Below are 27,407 nucleotides of genomic sequence, written 5' to 3' on the forward strand. Positions count from 1 at the left end.
TCACTCTCAGATATATAAACAGACAGGTTATTAAAATGGTGCAATCAGTCTGAGTCGGTGAGTGCAACTTGTTTGTGATGTGTCTCTTTGCAGTAGGGGACTCGACTCCTCTGGTTGCAGGCTGGTGGTATTCCAATATAAGAGTAAGGTTGCTGAGCAGTTATACCTCCATCCTGCTGCAACTGCGTCACTGCTTGTGTTGTAATTTCTGTGTCAACTGTTACGTTTTTAATGTAAGTAGTTTGCCAGTTACAGACAAACAACTTGGCAGCAACTGGCAACTAGACTGCATAGTCAAACTGATAGGAGACAGACTCCATCTTATTGCTGTTTTACTGTCATGTTGATGCACCAAAGCTGTTTTGAAGACCGCAGCTAACTGCAAGTGGTCGCAGAGCTGGACCCGTCCCCAAACCGATCATCAAGAAGACGGCAATTTTACTGCACACACACTGGTCACACGCTGGCCTCCCGCCACTGTCTTCATTAGTGTGACAGCAGAATAAGGATTAATAAGGATTATACTTTATTGATCCCCCAGGGATCAATAAAGTATTCTGATTCTGATTAAAAATAGTGTTGTTTTTTTCAGTTTCTGAAATGAGGCATCCCAAACATTTGACAACCACTTCTTTAGAGCAACTTCTGCCTGCTTGTTTGTGCAAGGAGTTTAAGTTTGTACAAATACACATCAGATCACAGACACATGTAACCTGTTTACTCCTCATGCAAACATCTGGGAACATCAGATGTTTGCATGAAAATTAAATTCAAATTTATTTTAACTATATGTACAAGTGATGAGTCAGTGTATACGAGAAACTGAACTCATCATATATCCATCAGAAACTTTTTCTTTTTTCATTTTTAATTATATTTTAAACAGAGTAGGTGAATGTGGTCTCAGCTGCAGTTCCCATTATTCTTTACAGCACTCAGCAGGATTCAAACAGGAGTGTGTTACAGTCTCGGCTGCCCTCTTACTCCCTCTGCTGTTTAATAACTGTTTTTATCCCTAATTCTTTGGCAGTGTTACCAAAAAGCAAACATAACATTGATGTCATGAGTGTATCAGAACTCACGATCTCTCTGACTGTGTACAATGACTTCATGACCATCGACGCACACACGCGTCCACTCAGTGTGGATCCGTCTGTGAAGAATAATCCCTATTTTACCCTTTAATTCACATTCTACACAGCCTCTTTGTTGGTATGACTCCATATTTGTGAGCTGTTCTTACTGACTTACATCAGTGTTTCAGTCTTTAACTCAGTCTAGCATTAAGCATGAGCTGAAGATGGTGAGCAGCAGACTTCGGGATTCATACTCTCCAGTGAAAAAGGCTCCATTCATGCCAATAACCTCCCTGAGACAGCAGGTGAAAATAAAGCTGGCACATTAACAGGATAGCTTGGGTCTGTCAACTGTGCATTTACAAATAAAATAAAGTACCAGTGAGTACTGTACCTGTACAATACTGTGTGCTGTACTCAATATTGCTACTGCAGAGTAAATTCTACTGCACACAAAACTTTGTTATACAGTATTTTATTCATATTTGACTGAGCATTAATTACACAGCATTTCCACTATACAACTTCTTTATCTACCAGTCTGATAGTTACCACTGATCCCATTTTTAAAATCCTGGTAAACCTCGAGTCTTCTGGACTTCATCCTACAGTTTGTGTGTTTGATGTAAAGTCAAACCTCCTTTTTTGATGTTGTGAACTTGTGTCACTCTTCTTTTTTTGGTGCACTCTGCAGAGAAAGTACGTACAGTTTGATTAGTGAAGTTTTCAGTGAGATTTGTGCTCAATACTGCGCTCAGTTAAAATTCTGGGATATTGATGTGATCAGTTCAGTAGCAGAGAGCGTTGTTAATGAGTTAATAAAATTAACAACAGGTGCACTAGAGTGATAACAATGAGACAACCCCCAAAACAGGAATAGTTTTACAGTGGACACCACTGACACTTTTTCCTTCCTTATCTTTTATGACTGTTTTTATCATCCCTGCCTTTGGCTAGGGTCAGGGTCACTACTGGTAGCTCAGTGCAATACCTGGACCCTACAGACATTGGACAGGTAGTCCTCCAGGATGGCACATCAATGCATGGCTTTGCCAAAAGGTTTGCTGCGTCTCCCAGCACCAGTCTCAAGAGCAGGGAGGAGATTCTAGGATGCAGGCGGGTACTGCAGGAGAGCTGGACAGGAACATAGAAGGTCCTTAACCCATTAGCAGAACCGGTATCTGCTCCTTTGTGCAGGGAGGAACAGGATGAGCACTGCCAGAGCTACCAAAGGACCTCCAGATGATTTCTCTGACCAAATCATCAAAAACAGACTTCATGAGGGTGGCCAGAGGGCCCAACATCTTCTAGTGGACCATGTCCTCACTGCCCAGCACCATGGCGTGTGATTCATCCATTGAATATCAAAACAGCTCCACCAATGGCACCCTGTGGTCTTCACAAATGAGAGCAGATTAACCCTGAGCACATGTGACAGACATGAAAAGGTCTGAAGAAGCTGTGGAGAACGTTATCATCATCCAGCATGGCTGCTGGGCTGGAGGGACGCACGGACCTCTACAGGATAGGCGACGGCACCATGACTGCCATTAGGTATTGGGATGAAATCCTTGGACCCACAGTCAGGCCCTACGCTGGTACAGTTGGTCCTGGATTCCTCCAGCCTCTTGTGGTATGAGAGTATGCAGGCAGATCTGGATGGAGGAACTGATGCTGACTGTCCCCCACGCTCGCCTGACCTAAACCCAGTAGAACCTCTGGGACATGATGTTTCAGTCCATCCCAATCTGACAGGTTTCTCCTCAGACTGTCCAGGAGCTCAGCGATGAGCTGATCCAGATCCTGACCCATCTCAATGTGAACATGTACCAATGTTCTCAGGCTTGCATACAAACATGTGGCAAACCACAGAGTACCATTTTGAGTTGCTGCAAAGAAATTTTGTCAAAACGTACTAGCCTGCTGCATCATATTTTACTTTCAGAGTGTCTTTAAAATGATCAAACTACCTCTGTAGGTTGTTAAATTTGATAATTGATCTTTTTTATTTCCTGGATGACTGAGAACCTTCAGGGACACCATGGTATCAATCTGAGACTCCTACGTCACTTTGTTCTCAAGATACTGCATTCACAAACATCGCCCACCCGCCCAGCGTGGTGACGAGAAGGGTATACCGTCAATAAGCTGCGAGTCTGTCACATGCTTAACACAGAGACAACCATTCACACTCACATTTACACCTGTGGGCAATTTAGAATCACCAATGAACCTGACCAGGCTAACTGCATGTCTTTGGACTGGGACGAAGCCAGAAAACTATCCAAAAGGCCCAATGCAGCCGGAACGTGACGATTTTTGATGTGATTTTCTGAACTAAAAGCTAATGACGCACTCACTTTCTCAGTGCTGGCCGCCATCAGAGCGTCAAGTTCCCGAGTCCAGCCAAGAGCATCAACCAGAGCTTGCACACCGCTCACCACATCACCCAGCTGTGCGACGTCATTAGGCCGGCGGCTCCAGGTGAACGGCCCCACCAAGTCCCTGTTGATGAGAAGACGGGGCACAGAACTGCGAACAGCTCCAGCAAGACTGGCAAAAGGCTCCACCTAAAGAGCAAAGAGTTAACTGCAGCCCTTTATGAACCCTCAAACAAGAATGTAGATCATAGGTGTCAAACTCTGGCCCACAGCCTAATTACATTTGGCCCGCGAAGCCATACCACATTACTATTAGAGCTGGCCTACTGGTATATATATATATATATATATATATATATATATATATATATATATATATATATTAGGGGTGCAACGATATTCGTATCGATATTGAACCGTTCGATACAGTGCTTTCGGTTCGGTACGCATATGTATCGAACAATACAACATTTGTAATTTATTTTATCAATTTTCCTTCTGACGATGCTGTCTGTGTGGAGCGCTCAGTGAATCTGTGTTCGACTACTCCGCCTAGGCTGCACTGTCGAGCGCAGATCCACTGAGCGCTCCACACAGACAGCATAGTCAGAAGGAAGAGCACAGGGCAAGCTAGCGAGACAGAAGTTAAGCTCTCCTTGCAACAGGCAAATTGACCCTCATTCAGATCTGGCGTTTGGAATTATTTTGGTTTTCATGTGACGTATGACCCTGAAGGTAAGCGAGTCATGGACTAAAGTAAAACAGTATGTTGAATGTGCCATGCAATGCTCAATTACATTGGTGTGAACTAGTGTGTTAGCGCAGTTAGCTCGTTAACGTGTTGGCCGTCTAGCCCCATGCACGGAGCGATCGGCGGTAGCTCGTTAACGGAGATTTGCCGTGTTGTGGCGTTAAGGTCATTTCAACGAGATTAACCTGAAAGCACTAGTGGGAACACAACGAATATGACTGCACATTTACACCGACATCATCCTAGTGCAAAGACAAAAACAACAAGCATGCTACTAACTTTAGCCGAGTCATTTAGACAGCTGTTAGCACATGATTCTCCTTATGCTGCTGAGAATATAGCCCAGAAGAAGCGGATAGTATAGCTTTTATTTTGGAAAGAGCCATTTCTCTGTAATAAACTCTCTTTTCCAAAGATGAGTGATTCCTCAATCAGATACAGGGCTCGCAATATCGCTAGCCCGACGTCCCGGAGCTAGCGATTTTTTCAGTCGGGCTACCAAAATCTATCTCTTCCCTGCCCGTCGGGCTATTGTAGGAAAAATATATGTCAATGCTTTTGCATTCTTTCAGAAATGTAGCTGGGTAATTATGTCATTGGCATCGGTGAGCCACTGTCAATATGTGACATATTGAAGTCGCGTTTGAATTTGCGCTTGTTTTTTGCTTTCACTTTGCAATCGTGCGAACTGTGTATAGAGAGCGACAGCACTGATCTCTGAGTGACGATAATTTGCGCACCAATTCCTCTGACATCGTCTTATTAATCGTTAGCTTACTATGCAAACATGACAAGTGAAATCTCCCGCAGCAAGCTTAAACATGTGAGAGGTTGATCGCGCAGAGAATCGCTGAGCTTATGTGAGTGCGCGTGTAAAAGCATTTCAGTTCTGCTGAGCCAAATAAGACAGGTCAGGGTGAAGAAGTGACAGCCAAAGAAAAGCTTACCACAAAACGGAGAAGTTATGACAAATCAGGCTATAAGGCAAAAAGAAAGTGCAGCTTTATGGTTTCATGGACAAAAGAATTTCTGTGGCTGCAATATGACGAGCTATATAACCAGGGCTGCACATAAGTGGTCCGCAGGTGCGCATTCACTGTCAAAATAAAAAACGCGCACAAGGGTTAGGGTTAAATTTAAAAACTGTACTTTTGAGTTAAAATATATGTTAGATTTGTATTGTTGATTGTCATTTATGCTTAGAAATATTTACTTATATATGCTTAGAGTTTTGTAATTAGTTGTAGATTGGTAGAGGTTTTGATCCTTGATAGTCTGCAAACTTTGTGTGTATTAGACAGCACTTTGGGAGCATGAGAGGTCATACCGTGTCTTATTATTTTATGGTAGGATTAACGTAGTTGCGTCTGTTCTAGTCTAAGTGCTCTTTGTTTAGATGAACTGCAGGACTTCCTCACCGTGTTATCTAGGATGAACCATCTAGGGTGAGGGGGAGGCTACCCTCTTCCTGACCAAGGATGTTTGACCCTTTGATCAGCAGTCCACACACACACACACACACACACAGGCAAGGTACTCTTTGTGTATGTAGACGTCATATGTTAATGAACTTATGCATATTCATGTAACCTCAATAAAAGGACAGTGATACGGGAGAACGGACGAGAGCTACTGGGGTCAAGCGAAGGAACGGTGCCTGTCCGGTTCTCTCCCGTGCACGAGTACCATGAAGAAGTTTGCCTACTTGTGTCTTGCTTGCAGTGTAATTATATTGTCTTAACGTTCCAGCGAATAGGTTCAAGCTACAAACCTAACATTAATTGGTCCTTCGATGCCGGCTCCCTGGGATCGCATTCACCGAGGGGGGGGAGGCACGCTGAAAGACTGACGTCAGCCAGGAAGTTCCTGTGGATTCGCTGTCTGTCTTTCTCCTCGATGAATGGCGATCGGCGGGATTCAGGCTGATATTACACGCTAAGCAACGCCAAGTAAGTTTAAAGAGGCCGACTCTATAACCGTGTCGTTGTGCAGTCTCCGCCATTTTGTGAGGCGTTGAGAAGTTCGCTGCTTTGTGGAGCGATAACTGGGTTAGTGTCCCGAAAAAGAAGTTTTGGTTAAATCGCCCAAGGGTCCCAAGCGTCCGGTGAGTGTCCGGTTTTGAAATCGCCCTGGGTGTGTGTCCCGAGCGTCCCTTCATTGGGTTTTGTCGCGCGAGTGGGTGAGCGTCCCACAACTGGGTCAGGGTCCCGAGCGGTCCGGTGTGAGTCCGGAGTAGGCCTATTTTGTGTTGTTGTCATTGTTGTCGTCGTCGTCGTTTTTGTTGTTGTTGTTGTGTGAGTGTGTGCGGAGCAGAACACGTGGTCTGTAACACCGACTGTTGTTGTTATCATGGGTTTCTAAGCAACCAAGAGTGAGTTAGAGGGAGAAAGACGTTTGTGCTGGACTTTGCTCCTGGCAGCACAAAGTATTTATGTATAAAAGAGAGAGAGCGAAGGCTCCACAGCTGCGTGGGTGCACGCGAATGCGGTCGCGCGGGTTTCACGCGGACCTGAGCCGTGCGGTTAATCGCAGGCTTATAAATGGAAGAGATTCAAATGTTAGAAGTTTTCAGAAAACACACCAGCCTTGAAGAGTGTGTGGAAAAGGCCAGCCCACATCAGCAGCTGTGCTCTGGTGGGTGGCTTTCCCCCCACCCCTTCCTGACACAAAATGTTAACAGCCTGTGTGCCAAACCATTGAGGTGGATAGTTGTTAAAAGTAACCTACATTAAACTTGTGGTTGCTTAAATTCAGTACAATGACATGTGAGGAGAAGTGATATAGGTAAATATTTAAACTCATGAAGTGCATAGAGGCACTTGACCTGTGTGGAAGACTGTCGTCTTATTATGAGCCATTGTTGAGATGTAGAGCACACCTGTGAAAACAACTAATATGCTCAACCCTGTATGAAACATCTAAAAATACATGATGGAGAAGCTGTGTTGAATATGAAAGTGTAAGACTTTGCCACTGTGGGCAGAGCATGCAACTACTGTGTGATGTCGCGTTGCAGTTTTGTTTTTGTTTTTTGAGCTGATGAGCAAGCTACACATTATCAGATCAAGAGCTGTCTGAGAACTACTCAAAGAGAGGGAAACAGAGAGTGTGCAGCGTTTCCATGAGCAGTTTTTCTGCACCTTGACTCGTGTGTGTGTGTAGCATCAGCATCATGTTTTTGTTTATTTGTTTTGTTGGATTAAAAATAATTAAATAAACTGGTGATCATGCTTATGGATCACCATGGCACATATCTCCAGCCATATGGTTTATTTATGCAGATGAAAAAGTGAGTGTGAATGTGTCTGACATCACAGTGTTTTTGTGCACTGTGCAAAAGTGATTGCCTCTGATTGTGAGTGAGAGCGGTGATTTTGCAGACCACCAGCTATTGTGAAGAAAAAAAAAAAGAGTGAAAAAGAGACAAATTACTACATTGTAGACGAAGAGAAATAATCATAGGAAAAAGGTTTTGTGTTGATCAGCCGAAAAACAACTACAATGTCATTTTCTGCTTTTAAGAAAGGATTGTTCACACAAACACAGACAGAGAGAGAGAGAGAGAGATGTGTGTTGATTAAGCAGTGATGATAATAATGAAAATGTTTTAGTTTGTCACTTTCAGGTGAAAAGCAGACCTGAATCAATTTTCCACATGCAGCAGTCGGAAGAAAGTTATATTTTAACATCATTGGAAACATGCAGGCCAAGTTTCTGGCTGACTTATTTACAGTGCCATGTGTTTCTCAACCTCACAAGCGAGCTCACTCCTCCCTGAAGATAAGGAATGCAGCTCCAAAGCAATAACATGATAAAGAGACAGCAGCAAGTCCTGAGCACAAAAAGTCCCAGCAAAGCAGCAGTAATGTGGACAAACAGCAGCAGCAGAAGAAAGCAAACCCATCTTCCTGTCTGATTGGATGAATTCCACGGAGGGGCGAGCAAGATGGCGGTGGCAGCATGTTGAAATGCTCAAAAAGGACTGAGTGACTCGGGCAAGCCACATGCAGCTAGCATGCTGGCTAGCGACATGAAAGAAATGGACCCTTCATGATGCGTTCAACGTGCCAGCGCTGTGGTGGGAAAGGCTCCATCATAAACACGCCCTGCGCCCTGCGCCGAGGTTCAGGCCAAGAAGAAGAAGATGATGACTTCCAAGCCCAAGAAGGTCGGCCTCAGCGTGGGCGAGCTGATTGTGAAAGCCGTGGCCGCTTCCAAGGAGCGCAACGGCCTGTCTGTGGCCGCTCTCAAGAAGGCTCTGGCTGCCGGAGGCTACGATGTGGACAAGAACAAGGCCCGTGTCAAGACCGCCATCAAGAGCCTGGTGGCGAAGGGCACTCTGGTGCAGACCAAGGGCACCAGGACCTCCGGATCCTTCAAGATGAACAAGGCTACTGAGAGCAAAGCCAAGAAGCCCGCCGCGGCCAAAGCCAAGAAACCGGCAGCAGCTGCTAAGAAGTCGCCCAAGAAGGCAGCAGCAGCACTTCAGCTACTAGACAGGACAAAGCTGAAGGAGAACTGCCGGGACTGTTGAAGTGGGAGAGGACAAAAGAGTGAGAGGACAACAGAGTGAGAAGACTAGGTGAGAACACATAGGAATTATTTAATGTGGGAAATCAAAATTTGGGTTAGCAAACCTGGGGAAAAGAAAACTGACTGCTTAAGTTGGAAAATTGAGACGGAGTCTGAAACATTGCGAAAATAGAAACATATACAGAATCACACACACACAAGCAGAACATGCATTAACCCTACTAACAATTCCAAACACAAAATGACTCATGAAGACTCATAGCACATTAGTTAAGAAATGATTAAATAATAGCAGAGAAGTGTGTAGGAAAGGCAGCTTTAAGAACATGCTCTGCTGGAGATGCAGCTCCACAGACATGCATTAGACCTGCCTAATAACACAAACCCATGCAATGAAAATTAGCTTGTTATCTTTCATCAGTGTTAAAATAGTGTCAATTTAGCAGACACTTGTTATTAAATACTGAATTTATCCAATGCAAAAAATTGACTCTCCAGGTTGCAGGACAACAGTTTAACTTTTGTGGGGAAAAAAGATCCTGGTTTGACCAACCAGTGATCAGACAATAAATTTAGTTGTTAAAATGGTAAATTGGGAGAAGCTTCCTGCTTGATTGAGGCAGCACATGTAATTTACTGTATGAGGGAAATTGTCTTTTGTGATACTATTTTGAACATGCTTTTCTGTCGTCCTGTCAACTTAGTGGGTTAATAGCTGATATGCAAATTAGTTGATTGGTTTTAGATTAATGAAAGGTGACTGAATTCTAGTACGAGTGAATGAGATGTGTTGGAGTTGTTGTGTGTTGAGTGGAGACTCTAAAACACTGAGTTTCCTGTTTTGATGTGCGAGTGAATCCTGTATTTAGATACACAACTCTGAATACATCAGAACAAATGTCTTTTGTGAAGTGCATGACAGCATGTCACATGTTTTATGATGAAGGGAAAAAGGAAAAATTGAATAAAATAGATCTGTGGCCTAAATGAGTGAAGAGCACAGACCGGGTGATTAAACTCATAGCTAATATGACATTAGGGTTATGTTGTGTGTTGTGCAGTTGATGGTTGGTTTGGAGTGAATCTAGCTGATGATTCTTCTCCTGTTGTGAAGATGATGAGGAGTTTGTGTCATGACTTAACAAGGCCTTTTTATTTTGATACTTTCACAGTGCACTGAGAGTTTGGTTTGATAATCTCTGTTATTTTTTATTTTTCATTTTTGAACAAGCACTGATTTTTGCTTGTGAATTTCTTTTCTTTGAGCAGATCTGCAAGTCAGGAATTAAAAGCGTTACACGTTGTCAAGAAAATTGTTGCAAGTGAGTTTCTCCACATTTAAAATGGGTTCAGGAGAAAGCCACTTATTTGGGACAATTAGGAAATGAGAGTCCCCCCCAAAAAGGATTCAACGAGGAAATCCAGTCTAAATTATTTTTCTTTTTGAAATAACGTCGTTTTGCTGAGCGTGGAAACGAATGCGATGATAATTTCCACAATTAGCAAAAGAAGGAACCACTGAGTGAATGAGTAAGAATTTTAAAATAACTGACTGACTGAACATGATTGTGTGAAGTTAACCCCCACCTGACAAAGGTGCAGATGAACCCATGTGTTTCCTTTTACAGGAGCAGAAAGATGACAGCAACACTCGAGGTTGCATGATGATTTAACCTTTTAAATGCCATTTTCTGTGTCTGTGCATTTATCAGGTGTGTTATTCATAGGCTTGAGTTGCTCACAGAGATAACTGTGACAAAGTATGCATACGCCTGCGCAAGCGCTAATATTTGCATTTTCTTTTCTTACAGCATGCCAGTTCTTCATGTGAATTGATGATGCGATTTATACCAGGACAACTGGTTGATGTTTTTTCCTACTACAGGATTTCTGGGTTTATGTGTGAGGAAAACTGTGTTTACAGGTTATGAGTGGTGATGCTGTTGCGTTGTGTTGATGGGAAAATGTGAAGGTTACTTTGATAATGTGAATAACCTGTGTGAAATTTCCTGTGTTGAGAACTGGTGTTACTTCTTTCCACAGCTATAGATGGCTAACTTTATGGTCTTTTTATGGCACCTCTGGAACCTGTTGACCTGTGTCTGACCTCTGTCTGACTACAGTCAATGTGTATTGCTAATGTTAGTTTCTTTGAGAATGCTGTGGAAGATTCAGCTGAAACGGACAAGTGACATGAGTAAAACAAATAAGAGATACAGTGTTTCTGGGATAGTTTGATATGGGCTCATTAGCTGGCCACTTTTGAGCCCATAGTAATATATAAGTGGAGTGACTTTGCTTAAGAGCAGTCACCGATTACATTAATGTTGCCTGAGTACATGGGATGATCCATGTCTGAGGCGACTTGTGAAAATAATTGTAGTTTACTGATTTGAGAAAACCTGCACATGACACTTGTCTTGCTGATGTTGAATGCTTCTTGTCCTTATGATACAATTGTTTACAGGTATGGAGTTTGATTTTACTTCCAGATTTTGTTTTCCGGGCCATGATGGTGTGTATGCAGGCTCCTGGGAGAGCCGGGTGTTAAGCAAACTTAATATGCAAAGCACACTAACATTTTCATTGCAGGATTATAGGTCCAGGGTGGTGCTGCTCCAGGGGAGGAGATGCCCTGATGTTGCCTGGGATATGATCTAGCTAATCTTTTTCTTTAAGACTGGAATCCAGGTTTGGTGAGTTGACGCATGGGTGTGTCCATGCGTCAAGAGGAGGGGTCCAAGGATTAACATTAAACAATGTTTTTTATTATTGTTGCAGTGATTTGTGTGATTAGCCGTTTTATTTACAAATATTAAACCTATGCAAGTGGTGCACCCATGTTCAGATGAGGCTTTGATGGCCTATAAGTGAAGTTCACTGAACTAAAGAATGTGGTTTGATGATTGTTGACATACTCTCCAAATAGTTTGTCTTCCTAGCAAGGAAATACAGGTGCAGCAGTAATCTCCTGAGAAATCTTCAGAGGCCCAGTGAGAAGCGCATAGCTGACAGGACCAGGCAGTGGTTGAGGTCAAAGATCAAGCTGATTGGGGCCCATCATGAAATCAGACCTTGGAGCCACAGCAAGGACCATGAAACTGCCTGCAAAATAGAGGAGAGGATCGTCCACAAGATGGGAGAGAGGCTTCAGGAGGATCAGAGATCATCTTCAGCACAGCAGACATCACACAGAGAGCTGTGCTACTAAGCTTCCAGGAAATCAAGAGGAGACTTCCCACAGCAAGATTTTAAATACAATGAAAGATTCAATATTGACGCTGAGGAAGACGACTAAGGTGTACGACGTGCTCTGCCTTAAACCTTCAGCAGCGTTGGAACATAAACACTCAGGGGATGAGGAGCGTGCCAAGCTCCATCGACAGCGTAGAAGGAGTTCGAGGATGACATCATGATTCTGTGAAAAGCACAGGAACCAGAAGCTATGGTGGTGATAACAGCAGTTTCCTATGAACATCACCTAACGCTGTGCCACTGTACTGTGCATACGATGACACTCTGAAGGCTGCTGGGATCATAATAGCAGTAAGACAACCCTGCACCCTTTCCACAGAGGTGTTTTCTGCAGAGTATGGACAATGAAGGACAATGAAGGAGTCATAAATATCCCCCTCACAGGACGAAGGCCTGAAGTGAGGTAATGGGAGGCCATAAAACTAGAGTGCTGAGAGGTCTGCAGCTTTGGAAATAGCTGAGAACCATGTTGACAAACAACAAAACCAACTGGTATGTTTGAATGTCTATTCTACATACATTTGGACTCTGGTCCTATGGACAACGATGGACACAACTGGAAGAGACATTCATGACGCCCTGCAGAACTCAAACCACTCTGCAGAGAGACATGTGATGTGCACACCTGGAGGAAGCATTACCAAGCTGAGATGTTTTTGAAAATGTTACTTTTTTATTTTCACTATTAAATTAACAATTTCTTTGTTTGCTCGTAAGATGCAGTTTGCCATGAGATGAGCTCAATGAATGGGATAACTGCTAATACATTTGTTGAACTGTGTACCTTTTCAGTAATTTAGGGTGATTTGACATATGCTGAGTATAAAAATGTTTGCATTGAAACTGTCAGACATGAGGTATTCATACCTGGGAACTTTTCAGGCATAAAGGTCAAAAAGGGGGGAAATGTTAGATTTGTATTGTTGATTGTCATTTATGCTTAGAAATATTTACTTATATATGCTTAGAGTTTTGTAATTAGTTGTAGATTGGTAGAGGTTTTGATCCTTGATAGTCTGCAAACTTTGTGTGTATTAGACAGCACTTTGGGAGCATGAGAGGTCATACCGTGTCTTATTATTTTATGGTAGGATTAACGTAGTTGCGTCTGTTCTAGTCTAAGTGCTCTTTGTTTAGATGAACTGCAGGACTTCCTCACCGTGTTATCTAGGATGAACCATCTAGGGTGAGGGGGAGGCTACCCTCTTCCTGACCAAGGATGTTTGACCCTTTGATCAGCAGTCCACACACACACACACACACACACACACACACACACACACAGGCAAGGTACTCTTTGTGTATGTAGACGTCATATGTTAATGAACTTATGCATATTCATGTAACCTCAATAAAAGGACAGTGATACGGGAGAACGGACGAGAGCTACTGGGGTCAAGCGAAGGAACGGTGCCTGTCCGGTTCTCTCCCGTGCACGAGTACCATGAAGAAGTTTGCCTACTTGTGTCTTGCTTGCAGTGTAATTATATTGTCTTAACGTTCCAGCGAATAGGTTCAAGCTACAAACCTAACATTATATATTTATAATTTTAATAAATGACAAATTAAAAATGCATGAACATTTTTTTTGTATCGAAAAAATATCGAACCGTGACACCAAAGTATCGAACCGAACCGTGAATTTTGTGTATCGTTGCACCCCTAATAAATATAAATATATATATATATATATATATATATATATATATATATATATATATATATATATTTTTTTTTTTTTTTTTTTTTTTTTATTATATATTGTCTAGTATTTAAGCTTTGCTTGTTCCATATTCAGTTTTTCAGCAAAACTTGTTTGACTCCATAAGAAGAGATTCATTCTTATATCTGGAGGAAGATTTTTTTTTTCAATAAATATTAATGTTAGCCCGCGACTTTGTTCCAGTTTTGAATTTTGGCCCACTGTGTATTTGAGTTTGACACCCCTGATGTAGATGATGCAGTGACACTGCATGTACATGTTGCAGCTGTAACAGATGGTGCCATGGACATGCAGTGGTTATACTGTGGTTACTTTATCATACCACAAAGTTACCAAACAAACATTTCAAAGAGAAGATGAGCCACGTTGCTTTTCACCCGCCAAGCTTTTCTTCCTCACATCTTCTTTTTTAAATAGCATCAAGTATTTGAACAAAGAAGCATTTTTTGTTATTTTGCTGTTATATCCAAGTTAGTTAATGACTTTCACCCAAGTGTTGTAACAATTCTTATATTTAAACTGATTTTAATTTGTCCAGTTACTTTTGAGCCTCTGAAAATGGCTGTGACTCCTAAACAGGTCTTCTGTTCATAACACAGCGCTTTTGTTTAAACCCTTGAATGAAAGTCTGAACAATCACGTTTCGATTGTTTGATTTAAAATCCAAACACTTACAGGCCTCACTGTGTGAAGGTAGTGTGTTTCCTGCCTGAGTTTGAAGCTCACCTCCAGTGATGTGCCCATGATGATCAGCAGGTCTGCCAGTGGGAAGTCTGTGATATACTTGAAGAAGTGTCGTGGAAGCTCCTCACCAAAAAACACGATGTCAGGCTTTACCACGCCCTTACAGGTGGGACACTTGGGGACCGTCCCACTCATCACGTCGGGCTAACAAAACACAAAATGTCAAATTACTGTCTACAAGTGATTTTTTTTTTCCAACTAAATGTTTTAAACTAATCAGAGTATGACATAAATACACCAGATTTCAATGAAAATACAACCTGAAAAATCCATTAAAAAAAGAAAGAAATAATTGCTTATTTGCAAATTCTTTGAATGAATTATGAGAACTCAAAAGTTCACCTGTACAAGTTTGAGGGAAAAACATATTTCTTGTAGACAGCAGATGCCTGTTTTTTTTACTTGACAGGAAAAACACAAATGCATTCGACTCATCTGAAACTTGCAGCCCAAACAAACAAAATCCTTGTTACAGAGGAACAGAAGAAAGCATAAATCCACACAGTTGACGTGAAGTTTGGGTCTTACAGCAACGCAGACTCTGAACATCAGAACGGAACAAACACTACACGTATCCTAATCATGTGCTGAACAGCTGCTCAACATCTCAGTCTGGTCATTGGTTTATTATCCTGCCAACTTAAGAAGCGCTGATTTCTTCCTTGCTTGTTTAGCAAAAAATCAATCAAATCAAAACAAACAACAAGGACATTTTTCACAACACCAACACCTGATAAAAAACAAAACAGAATAAAACTCAAGCTTGTCTGCGATCCCTGATACAGTGAGGCACGTAGAGCCCTTAGCACGGAGGAAACTTTCACCCTGATTTATATTAATTCACATGGCACATGTAACTTTCACATCTCTGAAGGCATCACTGATTACTGGGAAAAAATTCCATTCACCTCTAAAAATCTCACGACTCTACTGTCCTGAGTTTTCCTAAGAACACTTTGAGGGATGAATGTTGGGTTGTTTTTGGAGGTTTTCTGGCATTTTAGAATTCCATTATCTAGTGTCAGTGTACTAGTTTCAAAGTTGGAACGACTAATATAGCTATGAAAGCAAAATGAAATTTACAGCCAGAAGCTGTGTGTCACCAGTATGAGTAGCACTGTTCATCACATCCCAAATATCCAACTTGTCAAAAAAAAACCTAACGAAAAAAAAATTCTGAATCATTTTTATGCAATAGTGCGTTCTGACTCACTCTGAGGTCCTCGCCCTCATATTTCCTCAAGCAAGCGGTGCAGGTGGCAGTGGCAAACGTGCCGTGGGCCTCCACCAGCATCTCAGGAGGAATCCCTGCTACTAGAAATAGGCATAAACACAGAAAACAAGCACATCAAGTTCACTGTCACAGTCTCTGTGATGCACGGTTACGTCAAACAACTAAACTTCGTACGTCTTTCCAGGCCATCAATGTTCTGTGTGTACATCCGGAGCAGCTGACCCTTCTTGTGAAGCAGATATACAAAGTAGTGTGTCAGGTTGGGGCGGTAGTTTCCTGGATACAGCTCTTTGGCCAGGGCGAAGAAGGGATTTGGGTTATGGTGGAAAAAGCTAATCTCAAATATGGCCTCGGCGTAAGGCAGGTCATACTGCTGCAGGTTGTCATAGAGACCACTGCCTGGAGACCTGCAAGTGAATCCAAATGAAACTGTTGATCGAGACCAGAATGCACCTTGTCTTTACTGATATGGGTAGACGCCAGGGCAGGAAACCACAGCTAGCCATATTACCTGAAATCTGGGATGCCACTGGGAGTGCTGATCCCCGCTCCAGCCATCACCACGACCCTCTTGAACTGCTGCTCCCGGATGCTCTTCGCGATATCCTCCAGGGTCTGCTGCTTAGCGGACGAACTTCCACCGTGGGAGAAAAACCCTCGGGTCTGAGTCCAGCAGAGAGATCGTGCATGTCTGGGAAAAGTAAACGGCTGGTCTTGAGCCCCGATCGTGGCTCAAGAGTTGGCAGTTCATCTTGTAATTGAAAGGTTGCCGGTTTGAGCCCCGGCTCCGACAGTCTCGGTCATTGTGTCATTGGGCAAGACACTTCACCCGTTACCTACTGGTGGTGGTCAGAGGGGCCGGTGGCGCCAGTGTCCGGCAGCCTCGCCTCTGTCAGTGCGCCCCAGGGTGGCTGTGGCTACAATGTAGCTGCCATCACCAGTGTATGAATGTGTGGATGACTGGATGTGTAAAGCGCTTTGGGGTCCATAGGGACTAAGTAAAGCGCTATACAAATACAGGCCATTTACATAGCACCCTTCTACTCAATTTGAGCACTCAAAACACTTTGTGCTTCACATACAGCGGGTTTAGTAAGTATTGAACATGTCACCAATTTTCTAAGTAAACATATTTCTAAAGGTGCTTGTTTGTTTGTGGCGCAGCTGCAGGGAGACCGACACGCCTGCTTAGAAAGTATGAACTGGGTCATGAGGCTGTTCTTGTGTATGTGTGGCTGGCAGCTGAAAAGCTGCAGCCAGGGATTGGAAAGCAGCAATCTAATACAGAAGTGTGCTGGAAAGTGAAACGTGTGGTCAGGTCCGTCACTCCTGTCACAGTGCTATTGACATGAAAGTCGGATGTTGGTAACAACTCATCCACACATGCAAAGAAATCAAAGCATAGATGTCCATAAATCAAGTTATGTGAAAAAATAATGAGACATGGAAAAAGTACTAAACACATGAAGTCATGACAGCAGCTGAACTCTGTCAGCTAGAAAGTGCAAATAATACCAGCTGCTTCAGTCCCAGTTGGTGTCATATTACCAAAGTATCACACAATAAACATCTGATGAGGGATAAAACCAAGGAGCTCTCTCAAGACTGTTGCAGCTTTGTTGTTGCAAAGCATACTGATGGCACTGCGTACAGAAGAGTTTCCAAACTACTGAAGGTTCCAGTGAGCACTGTTGGGGCCAGCTTGGAGCTGGAGTTCTTTAAGTTTCCTGAAGGTGTTTCACCTCTCATCAGGGAAGCTTCTTCAGTTCTAAGAGCAAATCGTGGAGAGTCCCTAGTATTTAAGCCCTAGTTGGAGTTATCCCTTAAGACGGTTGTTGACCCAGTGTTGATCAAGGGCCTCATCACATGAGCCAAGGTGCGAAGAAAGGGCGTGGGGCATTATCAGCTGACGTTTCAGGGGAAACCTTGCCCCATCATGTGACCTACTGATGAACTGACACAAGATGTGACACTGTTAAGGCGCCTGGGAAGGGCTCTGAAAACTGGATTATAGGTGGCAGTTGTCATAAGCCCCGCCCTCTGTTCAAGGGTGGCTTCTGTCACTCCTCTTTCAAACTACCTGTCTTCTCTGTCCAAAATGTGAACGTTTATGAAGTGTCTGTTTGCTCTCTCCAGTGTAGAGGTCTGAGCATGCCTCGCTGCACTGCACAGCATACACTACGTTGTTTAGTATGTGTTTGGGAGTTTCAGAGAAAGAAAATAAAGTGTTTCGAAAAGCCCAGCCAATCACCTGACCAAATGAACATCTATGGAAAGAACTAAAGGGCAGATGGAACCTTCAGACATTTGAAGAGTGTATGGAAGAAAATCACACCTGAGCAATGTATGCAAGTTGTTTCTCCATAGAGGAGGCGCTGTCATCACAAAGCACTTTTAATTTGTCATTGACACACCCTCCGATGGATACACCAGGGGCAACTCGGAGTTCAGAATCATTCCCAGAGACACTTCAACACTGGGACTGGAGAAGATGCACTGATGTTCCCACTGATCCAACATTAGGAACGAGAATCAGAGTAACTCATAATAGGACATCACACGGCATCCCTATAGTTGTAATGCTCATTAGACTGACTAAAATATCGCTACATGCAGCGTTGACAGCCAGGTGATGCCTATATTGCATCACCTGGACTCCGCTGTCATGTTTCTTGTATCCATGCAGGTACCTGGACAGAAGTGTTGCACCTTCACTTGGAAACGAGCTCCTTTGATCGAAGCCTAGAAATCAAATACTTGTGTCAAATATAATAGGTCATACATGCATTTTGTGTTGCATCATTTGAGCTCTCTCTGTGCACTAACCTTTAGCGGAGAGCGTCCAGCTTGCTCTTGACCGCAGACTTCGACAGAGTCTGGCAGGTAACAATAACAAAGAGCAGCTAACAGAAGAAGCCATAACAAAGCTGTAGGATTCAAAATAAACTTCACGCACACTTTCACTGCATGGCTCTTGCTGTCACCGTTTTACAGAAGCCGATTTTAGCTCCTTTGAAAATAGCTATATAGAATGACTGCCTACAGACCTGCAGAACTGTGTCCTTTGACCTCCTTTTTGACAGTTCTGTAATATACGACGATACAACTTAGCTTCACTTGCACAAACTTGCAATTTATAATTTATCCGTCGTTTGCTTATTAAAAATATATCCCATAGCAATAAACATAAGGCGACTGACTGCACCCAAACAACTTAAGTTACAGAAAATCTTAGCTAGCAATAAAAAAAACCCAAAACGCCTCCTTCATTTCCCATAATTCTTTGCGCCTGGCAGCAACAGCGCAGTCCCATTACCACAACACGACAGGCTGCTTGACATTAGCTAAAAAAATTCAACAACACGTATTAGTATAGAATAAACTACATTTTGTCGCTATCATGAAAGATGTTACTGGGTACCTCAAGCAGCAGCAGAGTAACAGCCCCACGCCGGAGCTGGCGTCGGAATGGCACGCGCTGGAGGATTTGTACAACAAAAGGTACAAAAGTCGTAAGAAGTGGCAGCTAGCCGCTAGCCTAGCTTACATTAGCTAGCCCATTCATTGGAAATGCAAGCTGAGTCATGCACGGAGCTGAGGTTAGCTGTTGTAGCATAGCTTTAGCTCACGTTGGCAGTAAGCTTAAGCTTTAAATTCGGAACAAAATGATATTGTTTTCTAAACTCTAATTGAGTTTTAGGTTTGAGCCCAGCACTAATATTTAGGGCAGCGGGAGTCTATTTGTTGTGCTGTCACAGGTTTTTGTAGCTGTTACTGTGCATCCTTGCTAACAGTGTCAATTAACCGTAAAACAAGAAAACAACCTGTAACTGTTCAAACAGTCTTTTAATCAGTTTGACAAGCAATAATCGCGAAACAAACATCTAATTTCTCGCCTCCATGATATCAGGATTTGTTTTTCCTTATTATGTGTCAGTTGACTCTATATGCATTTGGTATTTTGACAGTGTTCAAACAAAGCAAATAATTAAAGACGGCCCTTTTAGCTATGCAGTGGCCAATTTTTCAGTTTTTAACCCTTATAAACGGATAATGGTTTGTAATTGAAGTTCACAGGCTAACTGAAAGTTCTGATATGTAATATTATAAAGTGGGAGACAGACTAAAAAGAAACCTTAAGGGAATCTGGTGGATCTGTTATGGGGGTGCTTTGCTGACATAGTTTGGATCTCCTGCTCCCTTAAAAGGAAGGGCCACTGCAGTTCAATTCTGTGTTGTTCGTCGTGATTTCAGCAGCAGGAAGGGACTCACTAAAAAGTGTGCTGCAGAAGGGGGGGACAAGACTAAAATAATGAGAACTGGTCGCTGACACTGTGGCATAGACTGTAGTGTTAAACCATCACCATTCAAACACCAGTATCGAAGTAACACGTGGTGACCCTCGTTGGCTTTTCCTTTGATTTGGCACAGATATACATATCTTCCCACTGGATGACTGTTCTCAGGAATGATAATTGCTTTCTGTTCCTGTCTGGCTATCAAGACCCCACACCTTTGGAGCGGAAGTCGCAAGTTCGATTCCCTAATAAGGGAGTAAGGGTCTTGGCTAGGCCCCCATTGCCAAACGCCAAGCCCTGGAAAGGCACAGCTATGTCTTCAGCTCAGACACGACACATTTCACTGCATGTTGTACTCTGTATGATTGTGTATGTGAACAATAAAGCTTGTTTCCAAAAGATTCTGTGTAAATTCAGGTAGTGCTCAGTCTGTTTGGCCCTGTTGGTCTAGTCTAGTCCATAGAATGAGTACTACTCTATGGGGGTGTCGTGTGTAGATGGGATTTTTGGTGAATAAAGTCTCTCAGCTCTTCATTGCACTCTTCTCATATTTTGATGTAGTTTTTTGGCTGATATCATGAATTAAAAGGAACTGGCAGTTGTGACTGATTTGAACTGTTTTCTTTGTTCTGCCCTTAGATTGTGGCATCAATTGACTCTGAAGCTGATGGTCTTTGTCAGAGATCCCTGCTTCAAAACAGGCGATGGTATCATACAGGTAACTGCATCTCAGCCACTCTTTGTAATGCTTTACACAACATACAAGAGTAAGCATGATTGTCAGATATTGAGAACAAAGTAATTCTGTTGCCTTATTTGTCAGAAATGTATCAGTATTTCAATAGAGTATTACCAAAAATTGAGTTATACTTGACACACCCCCCCCCCCCCCCCGGCAGTTTGCCAGTAGAGCTGGGCGATAGAACGATAACGATATGTATCGCGATATAACTTTTACTCGATAGAGAAATTAAGCTATCGCGATAGACCTCGCCGCTCTTGTCCTCTTTAAAAAAAAAAAAAAAGAAAAAAAAAAAAGGTCAGCCGATCCAAATTCAGTAGCGCAGAGCCGAACCAATCACAGCCGCAGCGTCACGTCGCGTGACTTGTTACGTACAGCACAAGTGCCAAGCCGCACGTGTGTTTGTTTGGGAAGCAGCCAGCGGGTAATGGAGCCAGCGCGTAATGGAGGAAATGAGTGTGCCGACTAGAAAAATCAACCGAGCGTGACCGAAGAGAAAACAGATGATGGTTCCAATGCCGGAGAGATTGTCGAACGGAAGAGCCAAAGAAGTTCCGTAGTGTGAAGGTATTTCGGCTATTTCAAGTCTGACATAAAACAGAGTAGCGTGCACTGTAAATTGTGCCGAAAGCAAGTCTGGAAATACAATAAACTGGTGCATGCGTCACACTGTGCGCCACGTTATTGTTTCGGTGAAATGAATTTCTACAATACTGTTACTGTTAATTCTACTCTCTGCAGTGTTTAAATGCTTACATATACACAGTTACTGTCCGTCCACACATACGACTCGGTTCTGCTTCTATGCCCCAGCTTTGTTTACTTTTTCCCACCGAGGCTTCTAGACTTCTGATTGGCCAACATTTCTGCACGGTTAGGAATCTAGCGCCACCTGCTGCTTTGGCATGTTCATAGCAGCGTTTTCCTTCATTTCTGCCTTTATGTGTGGACGGGATTATTTTTTAAAACGAAAACGGAAAATCTCCGTTTTCAAAAATACCCGTGTACGTGTGGACGTAGCCTCAGTCTCTGACTGGAAGCGCTAATTTGTCATTCGGCTTTTGTCAGACTAAAGTAACTGTTAAAACTGTTTGAAAAGCTCAGCTATACAACAAGGAGAGATTGAGAATGTCCTTTTAGTTCTCAGTTTATTTGATATTGACAAAAGTTAGTCAGTTTTGTCTGTTCTTCTGTAAAACAAACTAAGATTTATTTTTAGAATTAATACTTTGTTTCTAAGTGGAATTGACAATTTAGTCTGTTTTGTTTGTTCTATTTTGAAACTTAAACGCTTTAGCGGCTGCCTTTTGTGTAGTTTGCAATATTTGCCTTTATTTATCTGAAAAAGTCTCATGTTCCTTAAGTACATCTACCCTGTTGAACTTATTATGGGAAATAAATATTTAAATAAAAACAAGCTGCTGATTATTTCACATTTTACTTGTGAGCAACGGCACATTTAAATCTTACAATTATAGTTATTTGGCTTATATCGTGATAGATATCGTTATCGCCTGAAATGAAAAAAACATATCGTGATATGAAAAAATCTCATATCGCCCAGCTCTATTTGCCAGGTGTTTATGTATTTTTTTTTTACACTATTGGAGAGGTGGAGGGGTTAGCTAAAACCCCTTTCGGCTGTGTGGTAAACAGCAGTATATGAGTTCCAGCTGATGGCATCACAGGTGCCTCATTGGACCAGATCTTGGTTTTTTTTTTCCACTAATCCAGGTTGTTTTAGCTGCACCAGACTGTGGTGATATATTATGTGTTTGCACTGCAGCTTCACAGCACTGGATAGTCCCACTGAGACGCACTGCTGTGGTTCAGTAGCAGGGCCAGCGCTGGCCACCCAATGCCAGTCTGTTCCTCTGCCCTCCTTTTCAAAACTGTGCTGCAGACTAGAGAATATACTGTTTTTAACGCCCCATGTTCACATCAAAACATATATTATTTGCAGTACTTGTTTGTACTTTCACTTCAAACTTGTTTTACTTTTAGAGATCATTTTTAGCTATAACACATCGGAATTACTGCTAATACAAGCTGACCTCTGTCAGTTTGAACTGCTTCACCCTGAAAACGTTGCAGCGTTGAACATGAGTGGGTTCTCATCTTTACATACTTTACCTGTTTGCTCATTCACAGCTTCTTATTTTTATTATTGGACTCTAGCTTTGCATGACTCATAGTTCATTTGCATGGACTCTTGATTTAAGCCCCTGTCTATTTAAGCCAATCTTTTTCTTATTGGCTGGCCCCAGCAGGCAGAAGGTTTGAGCAGCAGGTGGGTGGGGCTTCTGTGCTTACAGCCAGAACTGCGTTGCTGCAATGACAGGGTTTCCTTACACATACTGTGAAACATTATCATGTTTATTAGTGCTTAATATGAGCATCCACCTTTGATACAGGGTGTAGAAAATAAGGAGAAGCAGAACAGGCCTTCTTTAAGCACATACATGCATAGATTTGACCAGCATGCAAATGGAAACTACATTTCATAACGAAGTATCTGTACAGTTCTGCTGAAAATGAGAAGTGATGCCACTAAATTATTCCGACGCCTACATGGTCTCTTGTCATTGTCATAATTAGTTTATCTTGAATATTTAAGTTTATGCAGCAGCAGTTTGTCGTACATGTAGACTTACTGCATACTAGTATATATTAAAACATATCATACCAAAGAGGCCCTTGGTACAGATATTCACTAATGTCATAGCTACATTTCTAAGGTAATGAATAACACTGTCCACTAAATATTCTCTCTTTTCCGTTTCTTTTTTTTTCCTTCCAGCTTTATGAAAATTTCATGAGTGACTTTGAACACAGGTGAGTTGTTCATCCGCTTGTCCTAAACAGAGCAAATACAAGTATTTACTGTTTTTTACCTGTTAATTTATAATTTTTGTTCCTTTATCAGAATCAATCCATTGTCGCTGGTGGAGATTTTACTGTTCGTTGCCAGACAAATGTCAGGTACGGAGAAATGGGAACATTTTCTTTCTGTTTTAATTCATTTTTTGGCATTAAAATCCAACGCTGTTTGTGTCTAGATCAAAAAGATGCCATCGTTTTTCTTGAAAAGACCAGGGAAAAGGTAAGATGACCAGACACCAGCATGACAGGTTGCTTTGAAGTTACATTCTGTAAAGTGCACTTTTGACCAAACGTCTGCGCGTCTCCACCTGGTTCAGGTGAAAAGCAGCGAGGAAGCAGTGATTCTCTGCAAGACCGCCATCGGCAATCTTAGACTTGAGATCAACGACGTTCCTGCCACAAAGGTAAAACTCTGAGCGAGGTGTTGGCAGACTTGAGCTCAGATATAGCATGTGACAGAGCGTTTCCAACTGCCTGGAACGTTCACGTGATGTTTCTGCCTGTTAGCATGAGAAAAACCAGCAGCTGTTAAACCCACAAGTGCAGTCCAAATGGCACTTGGGTGTAGATATCCTTGAAATAACTCGTAGGTGTTCAGTCATCGTTTTCTTGCTGCCACACTCATGCACACCTGACATTTTCCCTTCCTCCAATCTTTGCGCTCATTGTACAAAAATGTGACATCTCCACCTCCTTCCTCACAGACGTCACCGTTCACAAACTCCAAAATTAGGATGAATGCACAGCCTTACACCCAAGCGCATGGAGAAGAGGGAATCAGTGAAATCTGTATTTCAAAGACAGTCAGTTGAGATAAGGTTATATATTCCAATTGAGTTAGCGTAAATGCTCAAGTTAGAGCTATATGGGCTGCAACAACCTTCTTTTTTGTGATATTCACTGAAGTCAGAACACATGTTGGGTGGTGGTGTCACTGATGGACAAAAAGTGCAGCTGTTTTCTGACTGGCTGTGAGAGAAACAACAGGACACAAATGAAAATGTTAAAAAGAAGTAGGATGTGTATAAAATCCAGCTTCACTTTGCAGCCATAGGAGTTGCTGCCTCCGTGGCCATTAAGAAGAACACAGGTGTGGGGCACTTTCACATCACCTTCCATCTTTTTTATACAGTCTGTGGTAAAACGGGGTGTTAACCTGATCCACGTCTGTAAATAAAGTGTGTGTGGAGAGGAGAAACCCCCCGAGGTGTAACAGCTTCAGGTTGGGTTTAAAAGCAGTGATCCATCCACTTATCGCCTTCCCTGTTTTTTCCACTTGTAGAAAGAAATTGAAGAAATTGAGGAAACGTTGAATAACTTGCCTGGAGTGACGTCAGTCCACGGCCGCTTTTATGACCTCTCCAGTAAATACTATCGCCTTGTTGGAGACCACGCTGCCTACTATAAGGACGCCTTGCGCTACCTGGGCTGTGTGGACATCAGATGCTTTCCAGGTAAACAACAGCATGAATTAAGCTGCGTGTCAGTCAGAACACAGCAGATCACTCGTATTCAGTTCATTTTGTAATTGTTGTTCACAGAGACGGAGAGGCAGGAGAGGGCGTTCACGCTCGGCCTGGCTGGACTCTTAGGAGAGGGAGTTTACAACTTTGGAGAGCTGGTGGGATTTGAACTCTGTTAGCCACATGTTGTGTAGCTCGACCTGCCTGTGCTGATTACTCGTGTGGCTTCTCTGTGCAGCTGATGCATCCTGTGCTGGAGTCGCTGAGGAACACAGACAAGCAGTGGCTGATTGACACACTATATGCCTTCAATGCAGGCAATGTGGAGAAATTTCAGAGCTTAAAGTCTGCCTGGGGCCAACAGGTGGGGACTCATTTTAATGCCTGAGATGTGTGTAATGATGACTTGTCATCTATAACAGCTGAATTTATTCTGACACATGAACTGGAGTTTCTGCAGGTGCAGGAAATAATCAATAACCCCGTTTAAAAGTCACAAATAAGTAACGGTAACCTCAGGCGAACATGAATAAGACCTTTGTAAATAAAGTTTGAATTTTTCAGGTTTAGGTGCTGAGTGCTTGTTTTTAAGACCTCTGCCTGTGTTTCTTCTCCCTGTCTTAACTGCATTTTGTTGAAAAATCTTTAATCCAGAGATGATCTGGCAAAGTCTTCACGTGTATGTTTGGGTCAACTCACTGTTTTCTCTGTTGGTCACAGCCCGACCTCGCGTCACAAGAAGGTAAACTGATGCAGAAGATTCAGCTGCTCTGCGTCATGGAGGTGGGATTGCCAGTTAGGTTGTAAACACTGATGTGTAATGACGTCAGTTTGTCCACAATAAACTGAACATCTTCTCGTTCCCTTCCAGATGACATTCACTCGTCCTGCGAATCACAGACAGCTGACCTTCACTGAAATCGCTCAGAGTGCCAAAATCCCCGTTAATGAGGTCAGTGCGGTCAGAACGTGTGTTTAATCAGGGTGTAACTCTGATAATGAAATTAATGCTCACCTTTGATAACTGGAGATAATGTTGTTTGTCCTAATACTGGTCACATACAGCTGATCCTCGTGTAGGCTGATGGTTGTATCGGTCTGTTTGTAGGTTGAGCTGCTTGTGATGAAGGCTCTGTCTGTGGGCCTGATCAAAGGGAACATTGACGAGGTGGACCAGAAGGTGCAGATGACCTGGGTGCAGCCCAGAGTGCTGGACCTGCAGCAGGTTGGTCACAGTGATGCCAGCTTTCACTGTTTACAGCTTCGTTGGTGGGCTGATGTTATCTGTTTGGTACTCATGTGGGTATAAGCATTTATAACAGCCGATAGGTTTAAAAAGGTCAAAAATAAAGAAGACCGACAAGAAACACCCTTCAACCATGAGTGTCGATGTTACAAAGCTTAGCCACCAGAGGGCAATCTGCAACTTCCCCGACAAGCTGATTCAAGCAGAATATAAAGAAGCAGATAAAATAACTGCACATCAATGTTATGTTTGTCTGAAAGAAAAATATCGGCCCTGATTTTTCAGTCTCTAAATATCAGTATGACAGTTAAAAATCAGTATCTGTTGGGCTCTTTTTTAATTCTTCTTTAAATATAGAAACATCAAACACTCTAAGCATGTAACAAATGTGTACAGCAGCTCACCCAGTAATGGGACCTGAAATGCCCGTTATGTCGACAGTAGTTATGATTACTGTACCTGTTGGTCTGACTCTCCTGTTGGTCGCTGTTTCAGATCAAAGGGATGAAGGAGCGTCTGGACTTCTGGTGCGACGACGTGAAGAACATGGCCGTGCTGGTGGAGCAGCAGGCCCACGACATCCTCACCTGAGCAAGACTGACCCCGAGTCCTCAGAGGGAAGCTTCACACATCTGTTTAATTTTGTTACTGTCACCATTTATTAACAGCCTGTAAATTACACTGTAGTATTTTACACAAAAATACGTTTGGTTGGAACACCATATGTACTGGAGCAAAAACTTCCAATAAAGTCTTTATAAAAATCACATCCATGTTTCTAATGATCTATATCCATATATAAAATGTTGAAACACCAGTAACATTAGCTGAACCACCTATACGTGGTTTGTGCCAAACCTGCAGTGCTCTTTCAAATTCTTCATCACATTCGCGGGAGATCAAAATCCAAAGAAATTGATTTATAATCATTTCTTTAAAAATATAGGTGTGTGTGCGATAGGCTTGTAGTCAAGACCGCCTAAACCAAGACGAGACCAAGACAGGAGGGTATCAAGACCGAGACAAAAAAGTCTTTAAACTGCAGCCAGATGCTGCTTCGTTTACGGGTATCAGGCAT

General features: G+C 42.6%; 2 protein-coding genes across 2 annotated transcripts; one reads left to right on the plus strand and one right to left on the minus strand.

Annotated features, from left to right (window-relative positions):
* Positions 1-1,593: 1,593 nt before the first annotated feature.
* Positions 1,594-18,921, minus strand: sirt3 (sirtuin 3). Its single transcript, XM_085358285.1, has 8 exons — positions 18,524-18,921; positions 18,388-18,439; positions 16,209-16,388; positions 15,872-16,104; positions 15,677-15,777; positions 14,446-14,607; positions 3,437-3,646; positions 1,594-1,764 (listed from the first exon to the last, which is right to left on the minus strand). The coding sequence occupies exons 1-8, from the start codon at positions 18,615-18,617 to the stop codon at positions 1,741-1,743; spliced, it is 1,056 nt and encodes a 351-aa protein (XP_085214411.1). The 5' UTR covers positions 18,618-18,921; the 3' UTR covers positions 1,594-1,740.
* A 92-nt stretch (positions 18,922-19,013) lies between these two features.
* Positions 19,014-27,087, plus strand: psmd13 (proteasome 26S subunit, non-ATPase 13). Its single transcript, XM_085358296.1, has 13 exons — positions 19,014-19,198; positions 20,635-20,713; positions 23,538-23,572; positions 23,664-23,719; positions 23,797-23,840; positions 23,938-24,024; positions 24,903-25,074; positions 25,162-25,241; positions 25,322-25,447; positions 25,804-25,866; positions 25,955-26,035; positions 26,192-26,308; positions 26,825-27,087. The coding sequence occupies exons 1-13, from the start codon at positions 19,098-19,100 to the stop codon at positions 26,918-26,920; spliced, it is 1,137 nt and encodes a 378-aa protein (XP_085214422.1). The 5' UTR covers positions 19,014-19,097; the 3' UTR covers positions 26,921-27,087.
* The last annotated feature ends 320 nt before the right edge of the window (positions 27,088-27,407 follow it).

Source organism: Diplotaxodon limnothrissa, linkage group LG1 (genome assembly GCF_057381915.1).
Source record: "Diplotaxodon limnothrissa isolate DT_005_m linkage group LG1, D_limnothrissa_male_GT1.1, whole genome shotgun sequence".
Lineage (NCBI taxonomy): Eukaryota > Metazoa > Chordata > Actinopteri > Cichliformes > Cichlidae > Diplotaxodon > Diplotaxodon limnothrissa.

Coding starts and splice junctions, on each gene's coding strand:
- sirt3 (XM_085358285.1), bottom strand. CDS start 18,617: ATGGCTTCTTCTGTTAGCTGCTCTTTGTTATTGTTACCTGCCAGACTC. Junction 3,647..14,445: donor TCATGGGCACATCACTGGAG/GTGAGCTTCAAA, acceptor TTTGCTCTTTAG/GTGGAGCCTTTTGCCAGTCT. Junction 1,765..3,436: donor TGGCGGCCAGCACTGAGAAA/GTGAGTGCGTCA, acceptor CTTTCTCTGCAG/AGTGCACCAAAAAAAGAAGA.
- psmd13 (XM_085358296.1), top strand. CDS start 19,098: ATGAAAGATGTTACTGGGTACCTCAAGCAGCAGCAGAGTAACAGCCCC. Junction 24,025..24,902: donor ACGACGTTCCTGCCACAAAG/GTAAAACTCTGA, acceptor TTCCACTTGTAG/AAAGAAATTGAAGAAATTGA. Junction 25,242..25,321: donor TTTACAACTTTGGAGAGCTG/GTGGGATTTGAA, acceptor TTCTCTGTGCAG/CTGATGCATCCTGTGCTGGA.